The sequence below is a fragment of the Macrotis lagotis genome, chromosome 6 (genome assembly GCF_037893015.1).
Source record: "Macrotis lagotis isolate mMagLag1 chromosome 6, bilby.v1.9.chrom.fasta, whole genome shotgun sequence".
Taxonomy (NCBI): domain Eukaryota; kingdom Metazoa; phylum Chordata; class Mammalia; order Peramelemorphia; family Peramelidae; genus Macrotis; species Macrotis lagotis.
The window spans coordinates 46224704-46246253 of NC_133663.1; the positions used below are offsets into that span (position 1 = coordinate 46224704).

The 21550-nt window shown below is 38.1% G+C and overlaps 1 protein-coding gene across 4 annotated transcripts in view; it reads right to left on the reverse strand.

Moving 5' to 3' along the window:
- RNF13 (ring finger protein 13) overlaps nt 1–21550 on the reverse strand; it is an 81842-nt gene that overhangs the window by 27107 nt on the left and 33185 nt on the right. For 3 of the 4 annotated variants that reach the window (XM_074191084.1, XM_074191082.1, XM_074191085.1), the window contains 2 exons: nt 15397–15487; nt 2362–2467 (listed from right to left, as the gene is read on the reverse strand). In XM_074191084.1, coding sequence (XP_074047185.1) covers nt 2362–2467; nt 15397–15487 — 197 coding nt within the window. The remainder of the gene's footprint in view (nt 1–2361; nt 2468–15396; nt 15488–21550) is intronic. The other variant, XM_074191083.1, reaches the window with a different exon arrangement.

A 21550-nucleotide genomic window follows, 5' to 3' on the forward strand; every position in this document is an offset into this window, starting at 1 on the left:
ATTTTTGTAATATAACTATAATAAATTTATTTTTATTCATTAATTTTTTTAGTTTTCTTAACAGTGGTTACAAATAAAAGTTGAAATTTATAAGATGATTAAATTACATTAGTGATTAATTTGTCATGGTTCTTTGCATTTTATATTCAATAATCTCGACATTTTAATTTACTAAGAAACATTTTAAATGTAAGTATCACAAAATAAATGCACATTTGTACAATGTACAATTTATAGATTAAAACTAAAATAATGGAGGTAATGGAGCATAATGAGGGATTTACAGTAGAATTCTATTTGCTATGAACCTTTGGGTCATAGCATGGAAAATTGTTCATTTTTTAAAATGATAGCATTATGTTGCTGACTATTAGTTAGGCATACTACCTAACTTGATCTGTACCAATGCAATGGCTAACATAAACATTTCTTCATAAACATTTTCATCAAAAATCATATAATCTTCAATGACCTAGGACACTGTTAAGTGATATTCAATTAAAATAAACTGACAGAGCTAAAACTTTGACATCATATCTAAGACACACAGGTACAAGGGAAAACAAAGACCAGGATCAAAACAGTAAACCCAAGCATTCCTGGCACAAACACTCACACCTTTGGGTTGTGATTGGGATGCCTCGGCTAATCAAACTGGCAACATATGAAAGATACCAAAGATCCTCACCTCCTGACACTACAGTTATTGAAAATATTAAGACTCTAGAAGAGCAGAGAAAAATAACCCCCACCTAATTCTTAACTGCAACATGAAGTTAAGTCAGTGGATCGGCCCAGGTGACATTAGTAAAGAGAAAGAACTTTTCCTGATTAACTATCTGGGTGTCTTAGTTCATTCACAACTGAACAAAACAGAATCAAACAGTGGACTAAAGTCTCCTGGGTTACTCTTTCCTTTTGAAAACATGTGTTCTTAGAAGACAGTGGTAGAAAAGAAGGTTCGCTATTCAATCTTTCCTCCTTGATCATTGCCCATGGTTTCATAACTCTTCAACTTAATCCTAATAGTATATCACAACTAAGTCCATTCACCTGGGATCCAAAGCTCCTTCCTGATTCCTGATCATACTTTTAAAAAAGGTTTTTGCAAGGCAAATAGGGTTAAGTGGCTTGCCCAAGGCCACACAGCTAGGTAATTATTAAGTGTCTGAGACTGGATTTGAACTCAGGTCCTCCTGACTCCAAGGTCAGTGTTCTATCCACTGTGCCAACTAGCTGCCCTGATCATACTCTCTTTACCATCTGTTCAAAACTGTCTCCACTCTAATCTTTCTCTGCAACAGAAGACTTAAACTCAATGCTTTCCTGGAAAAAAACAAGAGACCATTTGCCATGAGCTTTCTTTCCTTTCTCTGTATTATTTTTCCTTTGACATTATTCCCTGACCTCTCTTTCTTTGCTATGGCCTCTGTATATGAGATTGTCTTTCTTTCTCATTAAGGCCAACCATGTACCTTTTATATCTTCTCTCATCTTCAAAAGATTGATTCCACATTCTCTAAATCCAGTCTCCTTTAGGTAGGCCCTTTTTTCTTTCTTTCTTCCTTTTTTTTGGCTTTTGTAAGGCACTGGGGTTAAGTGACTTGCCCAACATCACTCAGCTAGCTATTAAATAATGTGTCTGAGGCAAAATTGAACTCATGTCCTCCTGAATACAGGGCTGGTGCTCTATCCACTGCTGCCCCTAGGCAGTCATTTTTAATTTTTCCCCTATTTATTTGACTCTTGACTTGAAGCCTATCCACAAAGATGAATCTCTCCTAACCTGACACTAACAACCTCCAACTCCTTCTTTTCACAACAAAATTTTAAAAGGCTGTTTTGTCCTCCTTGTCTTCCCATTCTCTCCTCGCCCTAACTTCTCAAACCTCCTTCTCTCCTTCTGGGACTCGATCACCCCGCTCTCCCAGTATCCTGCGCTACCAGTCTAATGGCTGCCATGGCTCCTTCACAATCTCTTACTCAACCATCAGTCACATTAACCCCAAGTTTCTGGCTGCTTTTCTCTCTACGCTCTCATTCAATGACCTCATCAGCTCACAGAGGAAGTTCAATGATACTTTCTACCAAATAAGTGACTATCACATCTAGATAGTCCAGGCTTCATCGTTCATGTTTTGGTCCTTTTTTCACCAACTTCCAAGTACCAACAACTGACTGGTTGATAAATTTATTTTATATTTTACGTTTATTTTATATTAAAATTTATTTATTTTATATTAAATGTGCATTGCAGAAATGTTATATGGTCAGCACTATTAGGCATGTTATTTATATAATCATACTGTTTTTTTCCTAATCCTTGATCTGATATTTTAAAAAGTATCTAAAATTACCTACCATGAAGATGACAATCAAGATAAGACATATGCCCACAATGATGAGGAATGGTATTAGGTAGTATTCTAGAGGAAGGCTAAACTCCGGAACCAAAACAATATGGCCCCTAAAGAAAAACACAAAACAACATTTGCAAACCATCAGTATTTGTAAAATCACGTTCTGTAAATCCCTAATGCAGTCAGATGAGTTTCAGGCTCAGAGTCTGCCTCTGATGCTTCACGGCCAGGGATAGCCACACATACGTCCTTGACATTCAGTTTCATCATCTATCAAGGTTCTGAATTACCAATGAAATCATCTATGGGAACTTTATAAAGTGTAATTTTCATGAGAAAACATCAACCCAATGAAAGTACTTCTAGACATCAATATTCAACCTCTTCCCATTAACTTCCACTAAACTCATTTACCCTCTTCCCATAGTAATCCTACGTAATAATCTATAGACCTTAAGAGGTGTTTGTGAATTCTCAGGTCTTGCCCGAGCTGCATAAGTTATGGAGAACTCTTTCAGGTAGGAAAAGCTTTTTAATACAGAATGAAGCTGACAATTGAATCTTTGGCATGAGAGTAGCAGTCTATGTATACAGGAAGGCCTCACTGCCAGAAGATTAATCAAGTGATTGATTAGTTTTTGAGATTTCACTCATGAATATGTTCTATGTTGGTAAAAAGAAAAAAATAATATTAGGGGGGAAAATAAGACTCCTTGAAGAACTAGATTAAAAATTCAATTAGCGATATATACATGCTTGTATGCAAGTAGCATGTATGCAAGTGTGAGACAAATAGGATCAGAGTAGGAAACAAGAAATCAAATAGAAACAATCTACACAATATTAAGTGAATTAGTTATTTACTAATGCTGAATTTAAACAGGAAAAGAGCATAACTCCAGTACCAGATGATAGGCAATCAGACCTTACAAACCCTAGACAATGAGTGAGAAGACCTCCCCTAAAACAGGGCTTCTGAAGCTTCCTGTATCATGGACTCCCTCTCAAAATAATATTTTTTAAAAGTATAAAATAAAATATATGTCCAAAACATAACTCATTAAAAGAAACCCTCTCCTCTTCCTAATGTTCCTAGTACTATTGTGTCACCAACCTCTCGGTAACCTAGAATCAAAACTTCTCAGTGTCATCTTCACACTCTTGATCTAATTCTTCAGCATTCTTCAACTTGCTTTCAATTCTTCGTGAGCCCACAGATTAAGGCAAACAGAGGTTAAGTGACTTGCTCAGGAGTCACTCAGCTAGTGAGTCTGCTCGATTCTAGGTCCAGTCCCTCTATCCACAGTCATTTAGTTGCTCCCTTCACTCTTTTGCCCCCTCCCATATTCAATGAGTTGCCAAATCTTGTCCTTTCTATCTGTGAAACAACTCTTGTATAAGCCCCTCTCTCTCCTATGAGATTCCCACGGGGGGGGGGGGGGGGGGGGGGGGGCGCGGCACTCCCTCAGCAGCCTCCATCTCCCCACAAATATTATTCCTGCCTGAAACCCTTCCCCTCCTCATCTCCATCTCTTGGCTTCCTTCAGGTCTCACCTTAGATTTCAGCTACTACCAGAAGCCCTTGCAGGTCCTCTTTAATCTGAGCTTCTCTCTGAAACACACAATTTCTCCTATGTCCATCTCTTGAAGGAGGGGTTATTTGCCTGTTCTTTCTCACATTAGAGTGTGAGCTCCTTGAGAACAGGAGCTGTGTTCTACTTCTCGTGGTATTCCCAGTGTTTACCAGTATGTCAAGCAAAAGGTAGATCTTTAATAAATCCTAATCAACTGATTGACTAAGTAAAATTACAAAAGAAATCAAAGATTAGTGAAACTAAAGATATAATTTTTTCCTTATCCAAGGTCACAGGCCTCCTGAAATTTATCCAAGGCTCTAAGGTTAAGAACTCCAGTCTAAAAGACTTCATATTAGAAAAAAGAATTTTAAGATATGAAGTGCTTTGCAACTTTAAAATGTCAAAGATGAAATTGGTTGGGAGCAGAGTAAGGATTTCTTATTTTTTTTCATATTTTATTTATTTTCATCCATTTGTACATGCATATTTCCCAGTTACAAAGTTTCTCTCCACCCTCCCTTCCTACTCCATTCCAGTCAGTTGGGAACAGTCAGGTTAACATTTTACATACACATTTTGTTAAACATCATTACAAATAAGCAATTTTTTGGCATGAGGAATTAGGATTAGAGATACATAAGAGATAATTTTTATAAAGTGTTCAGCAAATTCAGTAGGGGTGTTTTTTTTTGTCTGTTTTGTTTTTCTTCCTCTGGTTGGGGACAATAATAATTATTAATCTATTTTAACACATAATTAATACTCCTTGACTAAACCAATAGCTACTTAAGGATATATCATCAATTATTAATAATCATCAATTAAGGATCATTAATAAGCATGTATGAAGTGTACAGATAAGAACCTTTCACTGTGCTAGTTGAGAGAGAAATAAATAAAAGTTACACAACTCCTATTTATAAGGAGGATATCAAGAGAAATGATATATACATGTATTAAGAATATGCAGGAAAAAACCCAAGAAAACTAAATAAATGCAAAACCATTAGCGAACAGCATTTGGGAATGGGTGTAAGAAAGAGAGGGTTGAAACCTTTCTAAATTGTGTCTTGAAGTTCATGAAGTATTCAGTGAAGTGGGGAGGCCTGGAAGAGAGACCAAGCAGGAGGAATAGAAAGAAAATCAGTTGTGCTGGACCACAATGGGTAGGAGGCTAGGACAGAGAGAGAGATTGAGGCCAAGATGGTACGGGAATTAGCAGCTTCTCTTTGATACTAGAGGTATCAGGAGTTTTACTGAGTAAAAGAAAGATAAAGTCAGAGTTACATTTGAAAAAAAAACTTACAGCTGTATAAAGGCTGGACTGGAGAGGGAAAATACTTGAGGCAGGGAGCCCAAGGACAAAGTGTTTGTAATAATCTAAGTAAGAAAGAAGGAAAGAGGATCTGAACTAGGGTTTGCTTGGTAAGAGAAATCCAGATACATGGAGTGAGAGAGAGTCAAGGATAAGACTCAGGGAACAAATCTAAGCAAATGAAAAAATAAGTGATAATCCTGATAGAAAGAAACTTGGGAAAGGGGTGGGTCTGGAAATGAATGATAAAGAGTTCTATTTTGGACTTTGAGTTTGAGACATTTATAAGACAACTATTTCAAAATCAATCAACAGGTACTAATATGGACTTAGTAAGCACTCACCTCAATCCTATGCATTGTGGATACAAACTAAAGAAATAATCCCTACTCACAAAGAATTTCTATTTCGACAAAGGAAATAACAAGGATCTATCTGGAGATGGGAAAAATTAATCTAAAGACAAAGCAGTGAAATACAAGGCTGTTTTGTGAGAAAGGATCCTAGCAGTTAAAGAGATCTGGGTAAAGGTTAGTTCTAACATGAAACATTTTTAAAATTTTTATTTATTTAAGGCAATGGGGTTAAAGTGACTTGCCAAAGGTCACACATCTAGGTAATTATTAAGTGTCTAAGGTAGGCTTTGAACTTAGGCGCTCCTGACTCTAGGGTCAGTACTCTATCCACTGCACCACCTAGCTACTCCTAAGATGAATCCTAAGGTGAGGAAGGAAAGGAGTTGAGACGTGGTGGTTAACTAATGCGAAGAATTGAAAGTTAGAATGTTGCACAAAGTAAAAAGTCTAGAAATGCAAAATCATGAATGGCTTTAAAGCTTAAACAAAACGGTTTATACAGAATTTAAGAGACAAAAGGAAATCACTGATTGAGGAGGAGTAATATGGTCATATCTATGCTTAAGGAAAATCACTTTGACAGTAGTATGGAAATGGACAGTCTTGGGATGGGAGGTCAAATTAGGAGGCTGTTTGAATAATCTAGATGCCAGGTGATAAGGGTCTGAACTAAGGAATCAGATTCTAAAGATGTCTAGATAAACAGAAGATTTAATAACTGAATAGTTCTGTGTGGTTATTAAAGGAGAGTGAGGAATTGAGGATAATGCCAAAATTACTAAAACTGGAAGAAATGGAGAAACTTTCACAAATAATTAAAGTTTGGGAGAGAAAAACTGAAGTAACTCAAGGACAGGGATGGGGAATCTTTTTCCTGGCAAGGGTCATTTTGATATTTATAACATTTAAGGGCTTTATTTGAAAAAAATTATTAATTCACCCCTAAAAAGCTACTAGATTTATTGAATTTCAAGTTCCACCTGTGGTTCCCTGGCAATGCTACTCGGGAGTTCCTCGCTGCTCCAGGGATAACTGGTTTGAAATAAAATGATAGCTGTTGATGTTACACTGAAGTTCAGAAAAGAGACTAAACCTGGATATTTAGATTTGGGAGTTATCTGGGTAAAGAGGAAAATTAAATTCAAGTTGGTTGATAGAGTCAATGAGGAGAGAAAGAAAAAATAAAATCTCAGATGATATAGTAAATAATGGATCAGACAAAAACTTAGAGAAGTGTCTTAAAAATCTACAGATAAGGGCGGCTAGGTGGATAAAGCACTATTTTTCGAGAGACAGAGCCCACAGAGGGATCCAAGTGAGGCAATTCTCCAGCCCAAGGTAACCTGGAAAATAGGGAAAGGCTCCGCTCCATGGGGTTAGAAGGGCAGTCTGCTAGAGTGAAGGAACTTCAGCCTCCAGAAGGCAGCCCCGGGCAGTTTCCTGACCTACACCCTGGGGTAACTTTGGAAGATGGGGGTAGGGGGTCCTTTGACAGAACAAGGGCATGAAGCCCAGCCCTCAGGGCACTCAGCCACCAGAGTGGCTGGCCTAGATTCAGGAAATAGAAGTAGGTGGAGGCAGCAAGCAGGTGCCCCCAGGCAAGTGAGCCTTGAGGGTTCAGCATACCTAAGTTAGAGGAGTGGAGAGAAACTTCCAAGGTCTGTCCTTTGTACCTGGAACAGGACTCTGGGGCTCTGACCACATTCAGATCCTGATCGCAGTCTAGGCCCCCCCCACCTCAGCCTCATGGCAAATGGGTATACTTGTGGTCATTCACAGACCAGGAGGGAAGACAGAGCCTCACACACTGAGATCCGTTGGGGGGGGGGGGAGTGTCTCGGGGGTCTCAATAACACTAAAAAGCTCGGGAAGCATCCCAAAACCAGGCACGGGCTGGGGAAATGAGTAAACAGAGGGAAAAAGAGGAACACCATTGAGAAATACATTGTCTATGATCCCAAGAAGGATCAAAATACTCAATCTGAAGATGAAGAAGTACAAGCTCCTGCATCTAAAGACTGCAAAAAAAGGAAATTGAGCTCAGGCTATGACAGAGCTCAAAAAAGATTCTGAAAATCAAGTAAGGGAAACAGAAGATAAATTGGGAAAAGAAATGAGAGAGATGCAAGAAAAACATGAAAAAGAAGTCAGCAGCTTAGTCAAGGAGATCCAAAAAAATGCTAAAGAAAATAACATTAAAAACCAGCATAAATCAAATGGATAAAATATTTTAAAAAGTTATTGAGGAGAAGAATGCTTTAAAAACCAGAATTGGCCAGATGGAAAAAAGGATAAGAAAGCTCTCTGTGGAAAACAAATCCTTCAAAAGTAGAATGGAAGTGGATAGAGCACCAACCCTGGAGTCAGGAATGCCTGAGTTCAGATCTGCCTCAGACACAATAATTACCTAGCTGTGTGGCCTTGGACAGGGCACTTAGGCAAGAAAGAAAGGAAAGGAAGGAAAGGAAGGAAAGGAAGGAAAGGAAGGAAAGAAAGGAAGAAAGAAAGAAAGAAAGAAAGGAAGAAAGGAAGAAAGGAAGGAAAGGAAGAAAGGAAGAAAGGAAGGAAGGAAGAAAGGAAGAAAGGAAGAAAGGAAGAAAGGAAGAAAGGAAGAAAGGAAGAAAGGAAGAAAGAAAGAAAGAAAGAAAGAAAGAAAGAAAGAAAGAAAGAAAGAAAGAAAGAAAAAGAAAGAAAGAAGGAAGAATGGAACTAAAGGAAGCTGCTGGCTTACAAGAAGTCAAGAAACAATACTTCAGAATCAAAAGAATGAAAAATTAGAAGAAAATGTGAAACATCTCATTGAAAAAACAACTGATATAGAAAACAGATTCAGGAAAGATTTAAAAATTATTGGGATATCTGAAAGTCATGATCAGGAAAAGAGCCTTGACCTCATTTTTAAAGACTTTCTAAAGGAAAATTGCCCAGATATCCTAGAAACGGAAGGCAAAATAGAATTGGAGAAAATCCACCTATCTTCCCTGGAAAGAGATCCCCCCCAAAAAAATCAACCCCCAGGAATATTATAGCAAAGAAATCCAGAAATCCCAAGTCAAAGAGAAAATATTACAAGCAGCCAGAAGGACACAATTCAATTATCATGGAGCTGCAGTCAGGATCACATAGGATTAGTAGCAACTACATTGGAAGCTCGTAGGGCTTGGAATATAATATACTGGAAGGCAAAAGAGTTTAGAATGCAATCGAGAATCAACTACCCAGCAAAACTGAATGCCCTCTTCCAGGGAAAAAGATGGACTTTCAATGAACCAGGGGAATTTCAAATATCCCTTTTGGAATGGCCAGAGCTGAACAGAAGGTTTGATCTTCAAATACAGGACTCAGGTGAAGCATAGAGAGTGGAGGAGAAGGGGAAAATATGAGGGACTTGATGACAACTGTATGTATTCCTACAAAGAAAAATGATACTGATAATACTCATTAGAAATTTCTCACTTAATAAAGCAGATAGAAGGAGCTTTTATAGATGAAGCACAGGAGAGAGCTGAATTTGAAGATATAATATATATTGTAAAAATGGAGTCAATGGCTAAAAGGGAAATGCACTGGGAGTAAGAGAAAGGATAGGTGGAATAAGCTAAGTGTTTCATATAATAAGATTTTTATTATTTTACAATGAGCTATTGCAATGATATGGAAGGGGGAAGGCGAGGGGGAATGAGGGAACCTTCACTCTCAGAGGTGGCTTGGAGAGGAAACAGCATATATACTCAATGGGGTATAGACATCTAAAATAAGGAGAGAAGGGGGATAGGGGAAGGGTGGGATGTGAGTGATAGAGGAGAGGGTGGACCGTGAGGGAGAGATCAGATATAACACATTTTCTTTTTTACTTCTTGCAAGGGGCTGGGATTGGATGGCCTGTCCACAGCCAGCTGGTTACTGGGCCTTTGAGGTGGTATGTGGGCTCGGGGCCTCTTGACCCCAGGGCTGGTGATCAGTCTGCTGCACCACTCCCTATAGCACATTTAAGAAGAGAGACAGAGTCAAAGGAGAGAGAAAATATAGTATATGGTAGTGGGGAAGTACGAATGGAGGGAGTTACGATCAGCAATGGCAAGTATAGAAAAATATGGAAGCAGCTTTTGTAATGGATGTGATCCATCCACGACAGAGCTGATAGTGTTGGAACACAGACTGAAGCACATTTATTATTATTATTATTAATAATAATAATTATTATTTTATTATGTTATTTGGGGGGGGTTGGGGTTTTTGGGGGGGTTGCAGGGCAATGGGGTTGGGGTGGCTTGCCCAGGGTCGCACAGCTGAGTGATTGTTGGGTGTCTGGGGCCGGATTTGAGCTCAGGTACTCCTGACTCCAGGGTTGGTGCTCCATCCCCTGTGCCACCTAGCTGCCCCTATTATTATTATTTTTAATTTTTATTTTTTCCTCTTTATTGCTCATGAGGGTCTCTATTTGGGGGGGGGAGTGGATATTATGTTTACTCTTAAACAAGAATATTTTAGTAATGTATAAAAAAAATCATTTGTACAAAAAAAAATAAAAATTAGCCCCAGGAACTATAAGCAAAAAGTCCACTAACAAGAGTGCGCATTGTGGATCAGTCCAATTACTCTAGAAATCAACTTGGAGCTAAGACAATAAGTCTCTAAACTGTCCCCTGACCCAGTGACAACACTCAAAGGCTGATCCACCCCCCAACCTTCCCAGAGTCGGCCCCCTCATCTCGCTGGGCCATAAAGGAGTCCAGACCATTTTGAAAGCTACATGTTGATGTTATATATACTTAAAAAGAAAAGCAAGTAGATACATAAAAGAGACCTATATATATATATATAAATCTACATTCTATCTGGTGTCTGGTGATCTTAAAAGAACTTTGTAAATCAATTCCCAGAAGCACCTCTCCTCCTCTCCATCTGGGTCTAACTCACTGTCCCCCAGCAGTCTCATCTCAAATTTTATCTGTCCATCCATTCATCACAGGTTGTCTCAAGACAGACTGAAGAACAGGTTTTCTTTATTCTCTTGGTCTTTTTCTTTCTCTATTGTTAAGTTAGATAAAACCTTTAGAGATTACAGATCTCAACATATCCATAATAGCCAGGAGCACAGCTTGAACAGAAGGATGAATGATCACATATTGTGTAAGCAGGTTTTCTATATTGTCAAGAATGTTTAGTAAAGAAATCTATCCTGCTATTACCAGGAGATAAAGACAAAGTGAGTAGTACCAATCAACAAGGGAATGGTATAATTTCAGTTTTAAAGTTCATCTTTTAACCTAATTTGGTGTTTCTACTATAAACACGATCACGACAATGAGCAGAAAATCACACCTTTGTAAATGATTAATAGGAAATGATGTATTTATTAGGATTAGTACTTCAACTCAATGTAATTTTTTTTGCAAGGGCAGATCATCCACTGATTGTAATTTCACTCCAACTTCCTGGATGAATGAATGAATGAATGAATGAATGAATGAAAAAGCATACTATATACTTAACTTTTGCAGGACAAGATGCTGAGTGAGGAGCAAACAAGTAAATTAGCAAGATAATCCCTACTCTCAAGAGTTCACATTCTAATAGGGAGAGAGAGAACACATAGTTTCAGCTGCAAGATGGAAAGAAGTTTTTTTTGGATTCTTTGGGTGCAGTTGAAAAGCAGAAGCTAATGCATCTTCTTTAACATTATTTCCACTGATAAAATAACATCCATTTCTGATATTCCAGAATTACTACCTCTAAAATATAAACAGACCTAGAGGAGTGCCAAAGGGAGGTTGGGCAGATCCTCTGTGGATGAGAAGTAATATTCTGCCTTAATAGAATGCCTGCATATCAGACTACACTTCCACTGAAAAATGAACTTAAAGATTTCTGTGAATGCCCTTTGAATAAAATATGAAGTGTTACAAGAACAGTACAAACCTATACAAAGAGGAGAATTGGGTTACATTTCTGAACTGCTCTGAAACCTTTAGCCACTGTCTTATCCCTTGTTACCACACACAAATACTTGTGCTCTCTGGAATGCCTGCTCTTTAACAGACTTGTTTGTCTTAAATCACTTCCTTTCCTGCTTTTTCTTGGACTCACTGACACCCCACCCACCGAAAACACAACTTCCCTAGTTGCCCACCCCACCCCACCTCCCCACTATTACTGGTTGAGGTGAGGGAAGTGAAATACTCCTTGTTTCACAGAATCACTTCCAGGCTCCCCCACTACTGCCCTCCTTGGTGGGCTTCTTTGGGGTTCATTGAATGCAAATTTATCACCCAGGAGAGATTCTGATAGCTGTTACTAACTTAGCTCTAGGACAGTTCTCCCCATTCACAACGAGTTCAGTCTCTATTCCCTAACATCTGTCCTTACTCTAGGGTTTTCCCCCCATCCTAACAAAGATCTTGCTCTACCAAGCTTCAGTCTTGTGTTATTCCCAACATCTTCCCTCCTACTCACATGCTACTGACTAGATTGAGAAAAATCACAAAATTATGCGCTTTCTACTAGAGATAGTGAGATTACACATGGATTAAGTGTTTAGCTGGGAATTAGGAAGATCTGGGTTCATATCCAACTTCAGAAACTTCCTTACTCTGTGATTCTGGGCAAGTTACTTAATCTCTATTAACTTCCACTGTGAAATGGAACTAAGATCAGCATCGAGCTCAGAGCGTTCTCCTGGGGATAAGAAAAGATTGTAGAGCAACTGTAAAGGGTCCGGCCCTGCTTAATCATCCAACCATCCTCTGTAAGTCTATGTGACAGCAAGACAATCCCTTCCCATCCCTCTGAGGCCCTGGGCCTTACCAGACTTTCTCAAATCTTTTCATTCCTCTTCAAACCTCCCTTGGCTCCATCTTCACTCACTTCTCTCTCAGCTAATTTTGTTGTCTATCTCAATGCTTCAGTCAACTCTTCTCTCAACACCTTCAGTCTGCTCTTCTCTCACACCTCTTAGGCCATCTGTCACCACTTCCCCCTAATGAAGTCCCCATTCTCTTTGTACCTGTACAAGTGATCTCCCTCTCCATCTCATCTTCTCCAGGTTTCCCCTTCTATAGGCCCCACAGGCATGTCTGCTCTCCTTCTCTTCTTACTCCTAAAGACACACACACACACCCAAGTGTCTCCCATCCCAAATAAATAAAAAGAATAATGAATGAATAAAGACTCTCTAGATCAAGCTATCTCTGTGTGCAATCATTCCAAAGCTCTCCTCCTTTGTGTGGTTAAACTCCATGAGAAAGCCATCTCAGTTAAAGCCTCTCCTTCCTGTCCCTTTAGTCTCACAGACTCTGAAGTCTGCCCTTGGACCTAATCATTCAACTCAAAGTGCTTTCTCCTAAGTTACCATTGACTTTTCCTGCCATGTCTGAGCCTGGTGATCACTCATGTTCTTATTGATAATCTCTCCTCTCTATGTTTTGGTAGTGCTACTGTCTACTCACTGCCCTCCTACCTGTCTCTTCACCCAGGAAACACACTGTGGATATCTCCAAGATTCTCACATGGGCCCTCCTCTCTTCTCCCCATACTATTTCGCTTGTTGACATTATCATCTTTTCTATGCTGATGACTCCAAGTCCTTATCCAGCCCTAACCTCCCTTCTCATATCTCCAACTTTGGATTAGATATCTCAAACTGGATTTCCTATGGTCCACACATTTCAAATATTATCATTTGCCTCTTCCTAACTTCTGTTTCTAGGAATTCCCTATTACTGTCATTCTTGGCTCCTCATTCTCTTATTACTGCCTTCCTAACCTCTCCTTCTCTCCAAGAACCCTGCAACTTGCTTGGGACAGGCTGTTGGACTTCTCCAACACCCTGGCTCACTAGCCTCCACACTTTCATTCTCTTCCCATACCAGTCCATCTTCCATTCAGAGATCACATTAATTTCTAAATCACAGGTCTGAAGGCATCATCCCTCTTTAACACCAATGGCTCATTATCATCTCTAGGATCAAACAGAATTCTCAGTTTGGCCTTGAAAGTATTTAATAAACCTGATCTTCTCCTACCTTGGCAGTCTTCTTCTAGCTTCCTCCTCTCCACATATTCTGGAATCAAGTGACACTAGATTCTCTGGTCTTTCTTGTACATACAATGACCACTCTACATTTTCACTGAATGTTCCCCACACTTGGAATTCTCTCCCTCTTCATCTTCATCTCCATCTCTGTCTCCTGTCTTCCCTGTTAGGATGCCTTCAAGTACCAATCGAAGTTCCACGTTCTACAAGAATCCTCTCCCAATCACCTATTGATTATCTCTAAATTATTCTATCTAGATATTATTTGCACACAAATGTTTGCATTCTGCCCCCCACCCATCCTAGACCAGCTTCCTTCAAAGCAAAAAGACTGTCTTTTGCCTTTACTGTAGACCACAAGCAAAGCAGAGTGCTTGGTGAATAGTGGGCCCTCAATCAACACAACAGCGACCCCCCCAAAACACAAGAATGGCCTGAACTCCTCTGAACTGCAGGGAGTCAAGCAGCAGTGCTGTTTCAGAACAAAGGTGCCTTCTGAAGGCACTATTCTTCTGAAGACCCTAGTCTTTCAGAACAAAGCTGATGGCTCCTTTACTTTGCTCCTCTAAGGTCCATTTGGGACTAGAAGAGACAGTAGAATAAAGGTTCCCAGGAGACCATCACAAAGACTCTTCTTACCCAACACGAGCCCAGGAGGCTGAAGTGAAAGGCACCTGCCCCAGGTCCCCTAGGGCAGGAGGGGAGCAAGAGGCCAGATCCTGCCTCTCTCCTCCTGCTTACCATGCAGGCTCTTCTCATTGTTCTCCCAGCATCTCAGACTGGCTTCTTCCATGGTGACTATGCTTCAGCCCCACAAACTGCTACTCTTGTGCCTTCCTATGTAGTTTTGGATATAAGTTTGGATAGTCTCCACCACAAGGTTCTAGCACTGGTACATCATATATGCTTTTTTTTTACTTTATAAGTAAATTTAAATGCTCAGTAACTGATTGACTGATTATCATGATGTGAGGACAAGAGGGATCTCAAGACGCCAAGCATTTTTATTTGTAAATAACTACTAATTACTGGTGGTAATGTGAACAACAGTAGTCTGTGTGACATAATCACAAAATCTTAAAACCAAAATGAACCTTAGAGGTCATTTAAGTTTTAGATGTTTTAGAGCTACTAGTTTGTTTTTTGGGTTTTTTTTTTTGTTTTAGAACTACTAGTTTAAAGTAAGAGGTAGACTAAAACTGCCTCTGAGGTTCTTTTCAACTCTAATTCAGAAAAAAAATGAAAACCAAAGCAAAAAGACTTGGAACAAATTTCTTAACACAATTATCACGGGATTTCAAGTCCCCCCAGTCCAAGCTCCCTGACTTTCACAGATCAGAAATTACATCTCAGTAACATTAAAGGACTTATCTGGGAGTCATATGCAAAGAAAAGAACAGAGCTAAGATTTGAACAAGGACTCAGTTATCCTATTTATTTCTCTTTCCACAGATATGCTGCTGCTCATTATGAGTTATAAATAATACCTTCCCTTATTGCTCTACTCATCCAAACTAGTAATTCCAAAAGCACTAATCCAACCAAACTTTTTGTTATACTAAATATCACAATTCAATGATCTTAATTTTAACTCTTTTTCCTTCAACTTTCTTCTACCAAGTGAAGTCAAACATGGGGGAAAAAAAGTTGGACAAAATGTGAAGATCAGAATGAGATCTGATTAATCCATACATCATACAAAATTATAAAATCACTAAGAAAGTTAAAGCAATATTTTTTGCCAATTACTTACCCTTTTTCATATGTGAATTCATCTTTAAGTGAATTAGCTGATGCCTCACCAATAAAGACAGAAGGAATGTCAATCTTCTTTAAAATACCAACTGTATTAAAAAAAAAAGAATACTTAAATTTTTTAAAAAATAAAATCAATTCTATGATTTCTCTGTCATCACATTCAACTGAGATCAATGTATAACAAGGAACCAATATAAAGACTAACAGAATAGCTTCTGTGGGGGATGGGGGGGAGGGAAGCAAGAATGGGGGAAAAATTGTAAAACTCAACATAAATAAAATCTTTCTAAAAATAAAAATAAAATCAATTCAACTATCCTACTAATAATAAATACATTAGGAAACAATTTCAGCTAACTTCTGACATTAAGAGTTTTAACCTACCAAATCCTTATATATTTATAGACGTTGAGGGATTTTGATTTGACACTTAATTGTTTTATTTATTTTACTACTTTTTAAAAACGATCCTCTACCAAAGCTCTTCTCTAACAACTCACTGTAATAATGCTCAGTTCTTTAAAAAATAACATCTAATAATTACCTAGCTGTGTGGCCTTGGGCAAGCCACTTAACCCCATTGCCTTGCAAAAACTAAAAAAAAATAAAAATAAAAAAAATCTATAAATTCCTTTACAAGCATATATGTTGTACAAATGTTGCTAGCTGTGACTGCTGTTGTTAAAGGTTGTGTCAGCTGTACGCATTCTGGCAGATTCCACATCAAGCTGGAGAGGCTCGATTTTCTCCATTTAGACTGAATGCTTTGTCACTGGACAACTGGTATCACCCAGGGGAAAAAGTTTCATCCTGAGGAGCCAAATGTTCATTCACTACAGCAGCTCTAGAAGTGTATCTACTAAGATACAGAGGAGAAAGCATTTCTATCAGGGAAGCAAATTCACCAGATCAAAAATATCACAGTCTCCTAAAGTTGTTGTGATAATCTTATCTGAGACAGAAAGAGAGTGAAATATATTTTCTTTCTACAATTACTTGTTACCAAAAATGGCATTTTTTTAAAAAATAAAAATACTTCCCATTTTAAGGGAACTAAGTCAAAGAGAGAATGCTAAAGAGAATAGCTAAAAACAATTCAAAATGTTTTATGGTAAGAGTGAGAAAATCTCATGGTTTTCTTTTTTTTGTATATAAATGTACAACTTTTACCGACTGTTCTCAAGGGAAGGGGGAGGGAAAGGGGAGGGTGGTAAAAAAATGTGGAACTAATAAAATTGCAAATGGATGAATGTTGGAAAAACTAAGATAGCATGTAACTAGAAAAATAAAATAAAAATTGTTAAAAGATGAGAATTAACTACACCCAATGAGTTAATATGTAAGTGAGAAGGAACTAGCCAAAAACAGAAGGGGAAAACTGGTGGACAAATTTCTAGATACCCTAAGTATAATCTTCCCAATATACTGTATTTTTTCAATTTGAAATCTTAACAAAACATCTGACACATGTCTATTTAAATGTTAATACAAATTTACATTCTAAGAGCAAAATAAAAATAACTTTTAATCAGTCATCACTTGGTATCCACGATTATATTAGATGATAAAGTATGCAGAGTATAGCATACTTTTTTAAACTTTATTTTTCTTGGGTTTTGGGAGATTTTTTTGGTTTGGTTAACTCACATGAAGGCTATGTTATTCACTGTGGTTCATCAAAATTTACCAGAAGGAATTCTCCAAGAATGCAGTTGAATTCCTTCCAATTCTTAACTCCCTTTTCCTAATCTGAAAGCTGTCTGGTAAAAGCCATAAGAACTCTTGTATTAGATAATAGTAGATAGATAACATCCTCCTTTTTCCATTTCCAGTACAGGTTTTAGTTGTTTTCTACTCCAATATTATCAAATAAAACTAGAATTAGCTTTTTGTTTTGATCAGCCGGTAATACATTCTCCCCCCCTAAATTCTTTTCCCCCCCATCATTTATATAATATATATATATACACACACACACACATATAGGTCTCACAATTAGATTTGAACTCTGAGAAGGCAGAGGCAGCTTTCACTTTGGGCTATGTATCCCAAGGGTATGGCATAGTGCCTAGTAATTTATTGGTGGACTGATCACTATATGGCACAGCTTCCAGAAACTTCAACACTGAAGTCATTCTCCTTTCTGAATTAAGACACAATATTTCTGCCTTGATACAAATATAGAGAAACTACAACCTCCATATTCATATAACCTTAAGGGTTCCTAAAATTCAAGTAAAGAAAAAACTTAAGCTGAAAATGGTAGCGATACTTGAAAGATGTCAAGAAGTGATTGGATTTGTCCTTCTTGGTCTTAGAACTTAAATAAAGGCAAAATTTAACTCTTCCCTCTCCTCTCATATATGTCAAGAAAATCTTCCTTACACACATTTTTATGCAATAGTAGAAAGGGCTGCCCTAGGGAAAGGTGGTCACCCCCTTCCCAGAGGTCTTCAAGCTAAACTCTCGTGTATGGCAGGGAAGATTCTTCTAGGGGTACGAAATGGGGAAAAGTGCTGTGCAAGACCTTTACAATACAATACTGAAGGAATTAGTAGTTCTTCAATTTGATATCCTTCCAAAGCCAGATCCCAGTTTCAAGCCTCATCCCCCAATTATATAATGAGCTAGGCCCTGACTTAGGTATTCAAGCCCTATAAGAACTTAGAAAATTCCTTCTTTAGGAGGTGACCCTAAGCTTAGTTTGGAAGGGGGTGAGGGATTCCAAAAATAATGATGAGGAAGAAATACATTTCTGGCATAAGAGAGCTACCTGTCCCCTAGACAAGAAAACCAGAAATGGGGGGCTATGTAGGAGGGGCAGCAAGGAGTTATGTGTTACAGCTGAAAAGGTAGGCTGGAGAATAATCTCAGGCTTTAAAATTCTTAAATGCTTCTAATCATCCTTGATGTCATTGGGAGCCAGGGGAGATCGGTGAACAGGGGAATTACACGGTCAGATCCACATATCATAAATGCAGATTGATTTGGAAAAGAATATACCCTTGCATCTTCATATTCTAGTAAATGAGCATTCAGGATATCATTGGGACTTGGGGGAAGTCTTAGTACATAGCAGGGTGTAGAATATAATTCCATAGAATATTTAAAAAAATACATGCTTAATATAAATATCAGATGAAGAGATGACATAGTTTTTATTCATTTCATTTTTCCAACTTTTATTTTCTCTACCTTACTCTCAAAAATCTGTTCTAAAAGTGTCCAGGGCAACCTATATTCAACTCCAAACTTACTTCACATCAAAAAGTCTGCTGGGTCATTCTCTGAGGTCACTTTTTACTTGCTTCCTTTGGATAATCCTTTCTTTTTTCCCAGCAGCTAAGAAGAGTGACATCTGCTACTATAGCTATCCTCCCAGCATTATACTGCTAAGCTCTTCTAGTTTTTAATCCCTCAGACAAAAAAAAAAAAGAACATGGAACCTACCCTGTTCAAAGTTTCCCCAAATTTCCCTGCCTTATTTCAGCTGTACTTCCCTCCAATCATAGACCTGTCTAGATAAACTTTAAATTTCTTTCTCCTGAGAAGTAAAGCCCCCAACATTTTACTTTCCCTTACCTCTCTGTTCATGACTCAATACACCAAAAAAAAAAAATGACTAATAACTTTATTGCCTTAGTTATCTATTTTCTTTAAGAACTTACAGTCAGAGGGAAAATAATTTCTTCTAGTTTAATATTCAAAAAAGGCAACTCAACAGAGAACTTCATCATCCTCTATGGACAAATATTTAATTTTAATGGCAATATGAAAGATTCCTAGCCTGAGATGGGGTGCATGTAACAAAGGCTGGCAAAAATGTAATATACAAGCATCATGAGAATCCAATCAAAAGGGCTTAAATGTACAAAGGACCAGGGTCAGATGAGACAATGTGTATTTCTCAAGTTAGAGGAGATGGGCATCCATCATAAAGAAGGGGGGGGGGGAACCACACAGCTGAGAGAAGACAAAACTCTTCAAGAGTAAAACCCACTACACACAAATATCAAAGTTCAGGCAACAAATCAGGAAATTTTAGAAGGCAAATATGAATTCACAGGTTTAAGGAGGAACACATGACAGGACTTGGTTCTTATGACTTGTAATCTTATGCAGGATAAGAAAGAGAGAAATAAAGTGCCACCTATTAGGAAAAATACTGCTATAAAGAAATCCAGGAACCAGAAGGGAAATAAAGGAGAGCATTTTTGTTGTAGATCAAAGGAGGGAGAAACAAGTGACTGTGTTCACTGAGGCAAACTAAAAGAACATCTAAACAGAAAGAAAACATTATGAGGAGTTTCAGAAAAATCCTAAGCCTGACAAAGGCAAGGTACAGTCAAGAGGAATTTCTATCTATCCAGACAGCTACTGGAGTTCCCTCTCCCAAAGGCAGAACAGCTACTAAATTCACAACTTGCCTCAGTGATGATTTCATCAAATGCTGGAGTAGCAACATGGGAAAATCCTATTTTGGATCTTATTCTCACTAAGAGGAAGGAAATCATAGCCAGGGGGAAAAAATCCCATTTCAGTCATCTTTATAGTCCAAGATACCAAAAACCCCAATGACTATATGACAAATCAAAAAATCCAAAGACATAATGCAAAAAATAATCCAAGAAAACTATCCACAACTTTTCAACATAGAAAACAAAGTACCAATTTAAAGAATCCATAGACTTTCCCCAGGGGCTAACCCATAGGGCAAACTTACGAGATGAAAAAAAGCACAAATGTTAAAAAAGCATCTGAAGTATTCCTAGAGAGAAAACAGATGTGAACAGATTATTTGCTTTACAAACATCTCACAACAGAAATACAAGAAAGATAAATACTGCAACCAAAGAAGGCAGAGGCAACAATTACCCATGGTAAAAACTGAAAGGGGGGAGGGGCAAAAAGACAGAGATCCCTGGTGTCAACAACTCTTTCCTCTCTATCACTGAGTTCTCAAGCCTTTTTATTCTTGCTTCCAAATCTCCTCACTCAAATTAAAACAGCTCTCTCCAAAGTTAACAAGCTCTTAATGGCCAAATTTTTTCACAATTTGTTTTCAATGATGAGTCTTTTCTATCCCTAGGCTGACCACCCTCACTGCTCTTCTTGTTCCCATTTTTTTTTTCATCTTCCATTATTATTGAGGGTGTACTCACAGGCTTTGTCCTAGGCCAATTCTATTCTCTCTACATTCTCATATTTGGTGCCATTACCAGATCCCATAGGTTTAACTCCCATTTAATTCTCAATTTGTATAATCCAGACCTAGTTTTACCCCTGAACTCCAAAGTAGCATCTCCAACTTCCTTTTAACTGTTTGAAATGGAATATTCTATGGCAATCTCAAATACAAGTCCAAATGTGAATTCTGTATCTTTCTTCCAGAGACAACTTCCCTATTTATGCTGAGAGGACCCCCACCATTCCAGTCACCAAAATTCACAACTGTGCTATTATTCTGATCATTTTCTTCCAACCCAGAACAGTCCCCCTCATGACCTGTTTCTAACAATAATCCTAAAATGTTCCCAAGCTTGAGATCTCACTCAACTTTTGACCTCTCTCCCTCTCCATTCCATTAAACCACAAAAAAAACCCTCATTATGCTGTTTCATTAGTTTTCTTCCCAAACTCTCTCAAATGCATCCTCTTCCCTTCCATTGCCACTAATTACTTAAATTCTTGTTATCTCATGCCTGGAAAAATGTCAGACTCCTAACTAAGCTCTTTATACCCAAAGGATCCTTTGTGCTGCCACCAGATTAATTTTCTTAAATGTACCATTTCTGATCATCTAATTGATCAATTAGGAATTTTAAATCATTAAACTGTTCTTCCTATCCACTGAATCACATTCAATTTCCTAAGCCTAGAAGTGGAAGATTTCCACCTAATCCCAAAATATAAAAATGAAGCTGTTCAGACTGAGAGAAAAGGTATGAGAAGTATAAAAAAATAAGCAGAATTTAGTTCTTCCTGGGGTTATCAGTAATGACATTTTCTTTTCTACACCATAGACACACAGTAAAATCTTATACGTAAGTCCTCACTCACTATATCTGTACACAAGCTTAAAACAGCAAAGTGTCCACAATGTTGGTCATCCTGTGACCACCAGAGTAGTGTGGAACCAGGCTGATTAT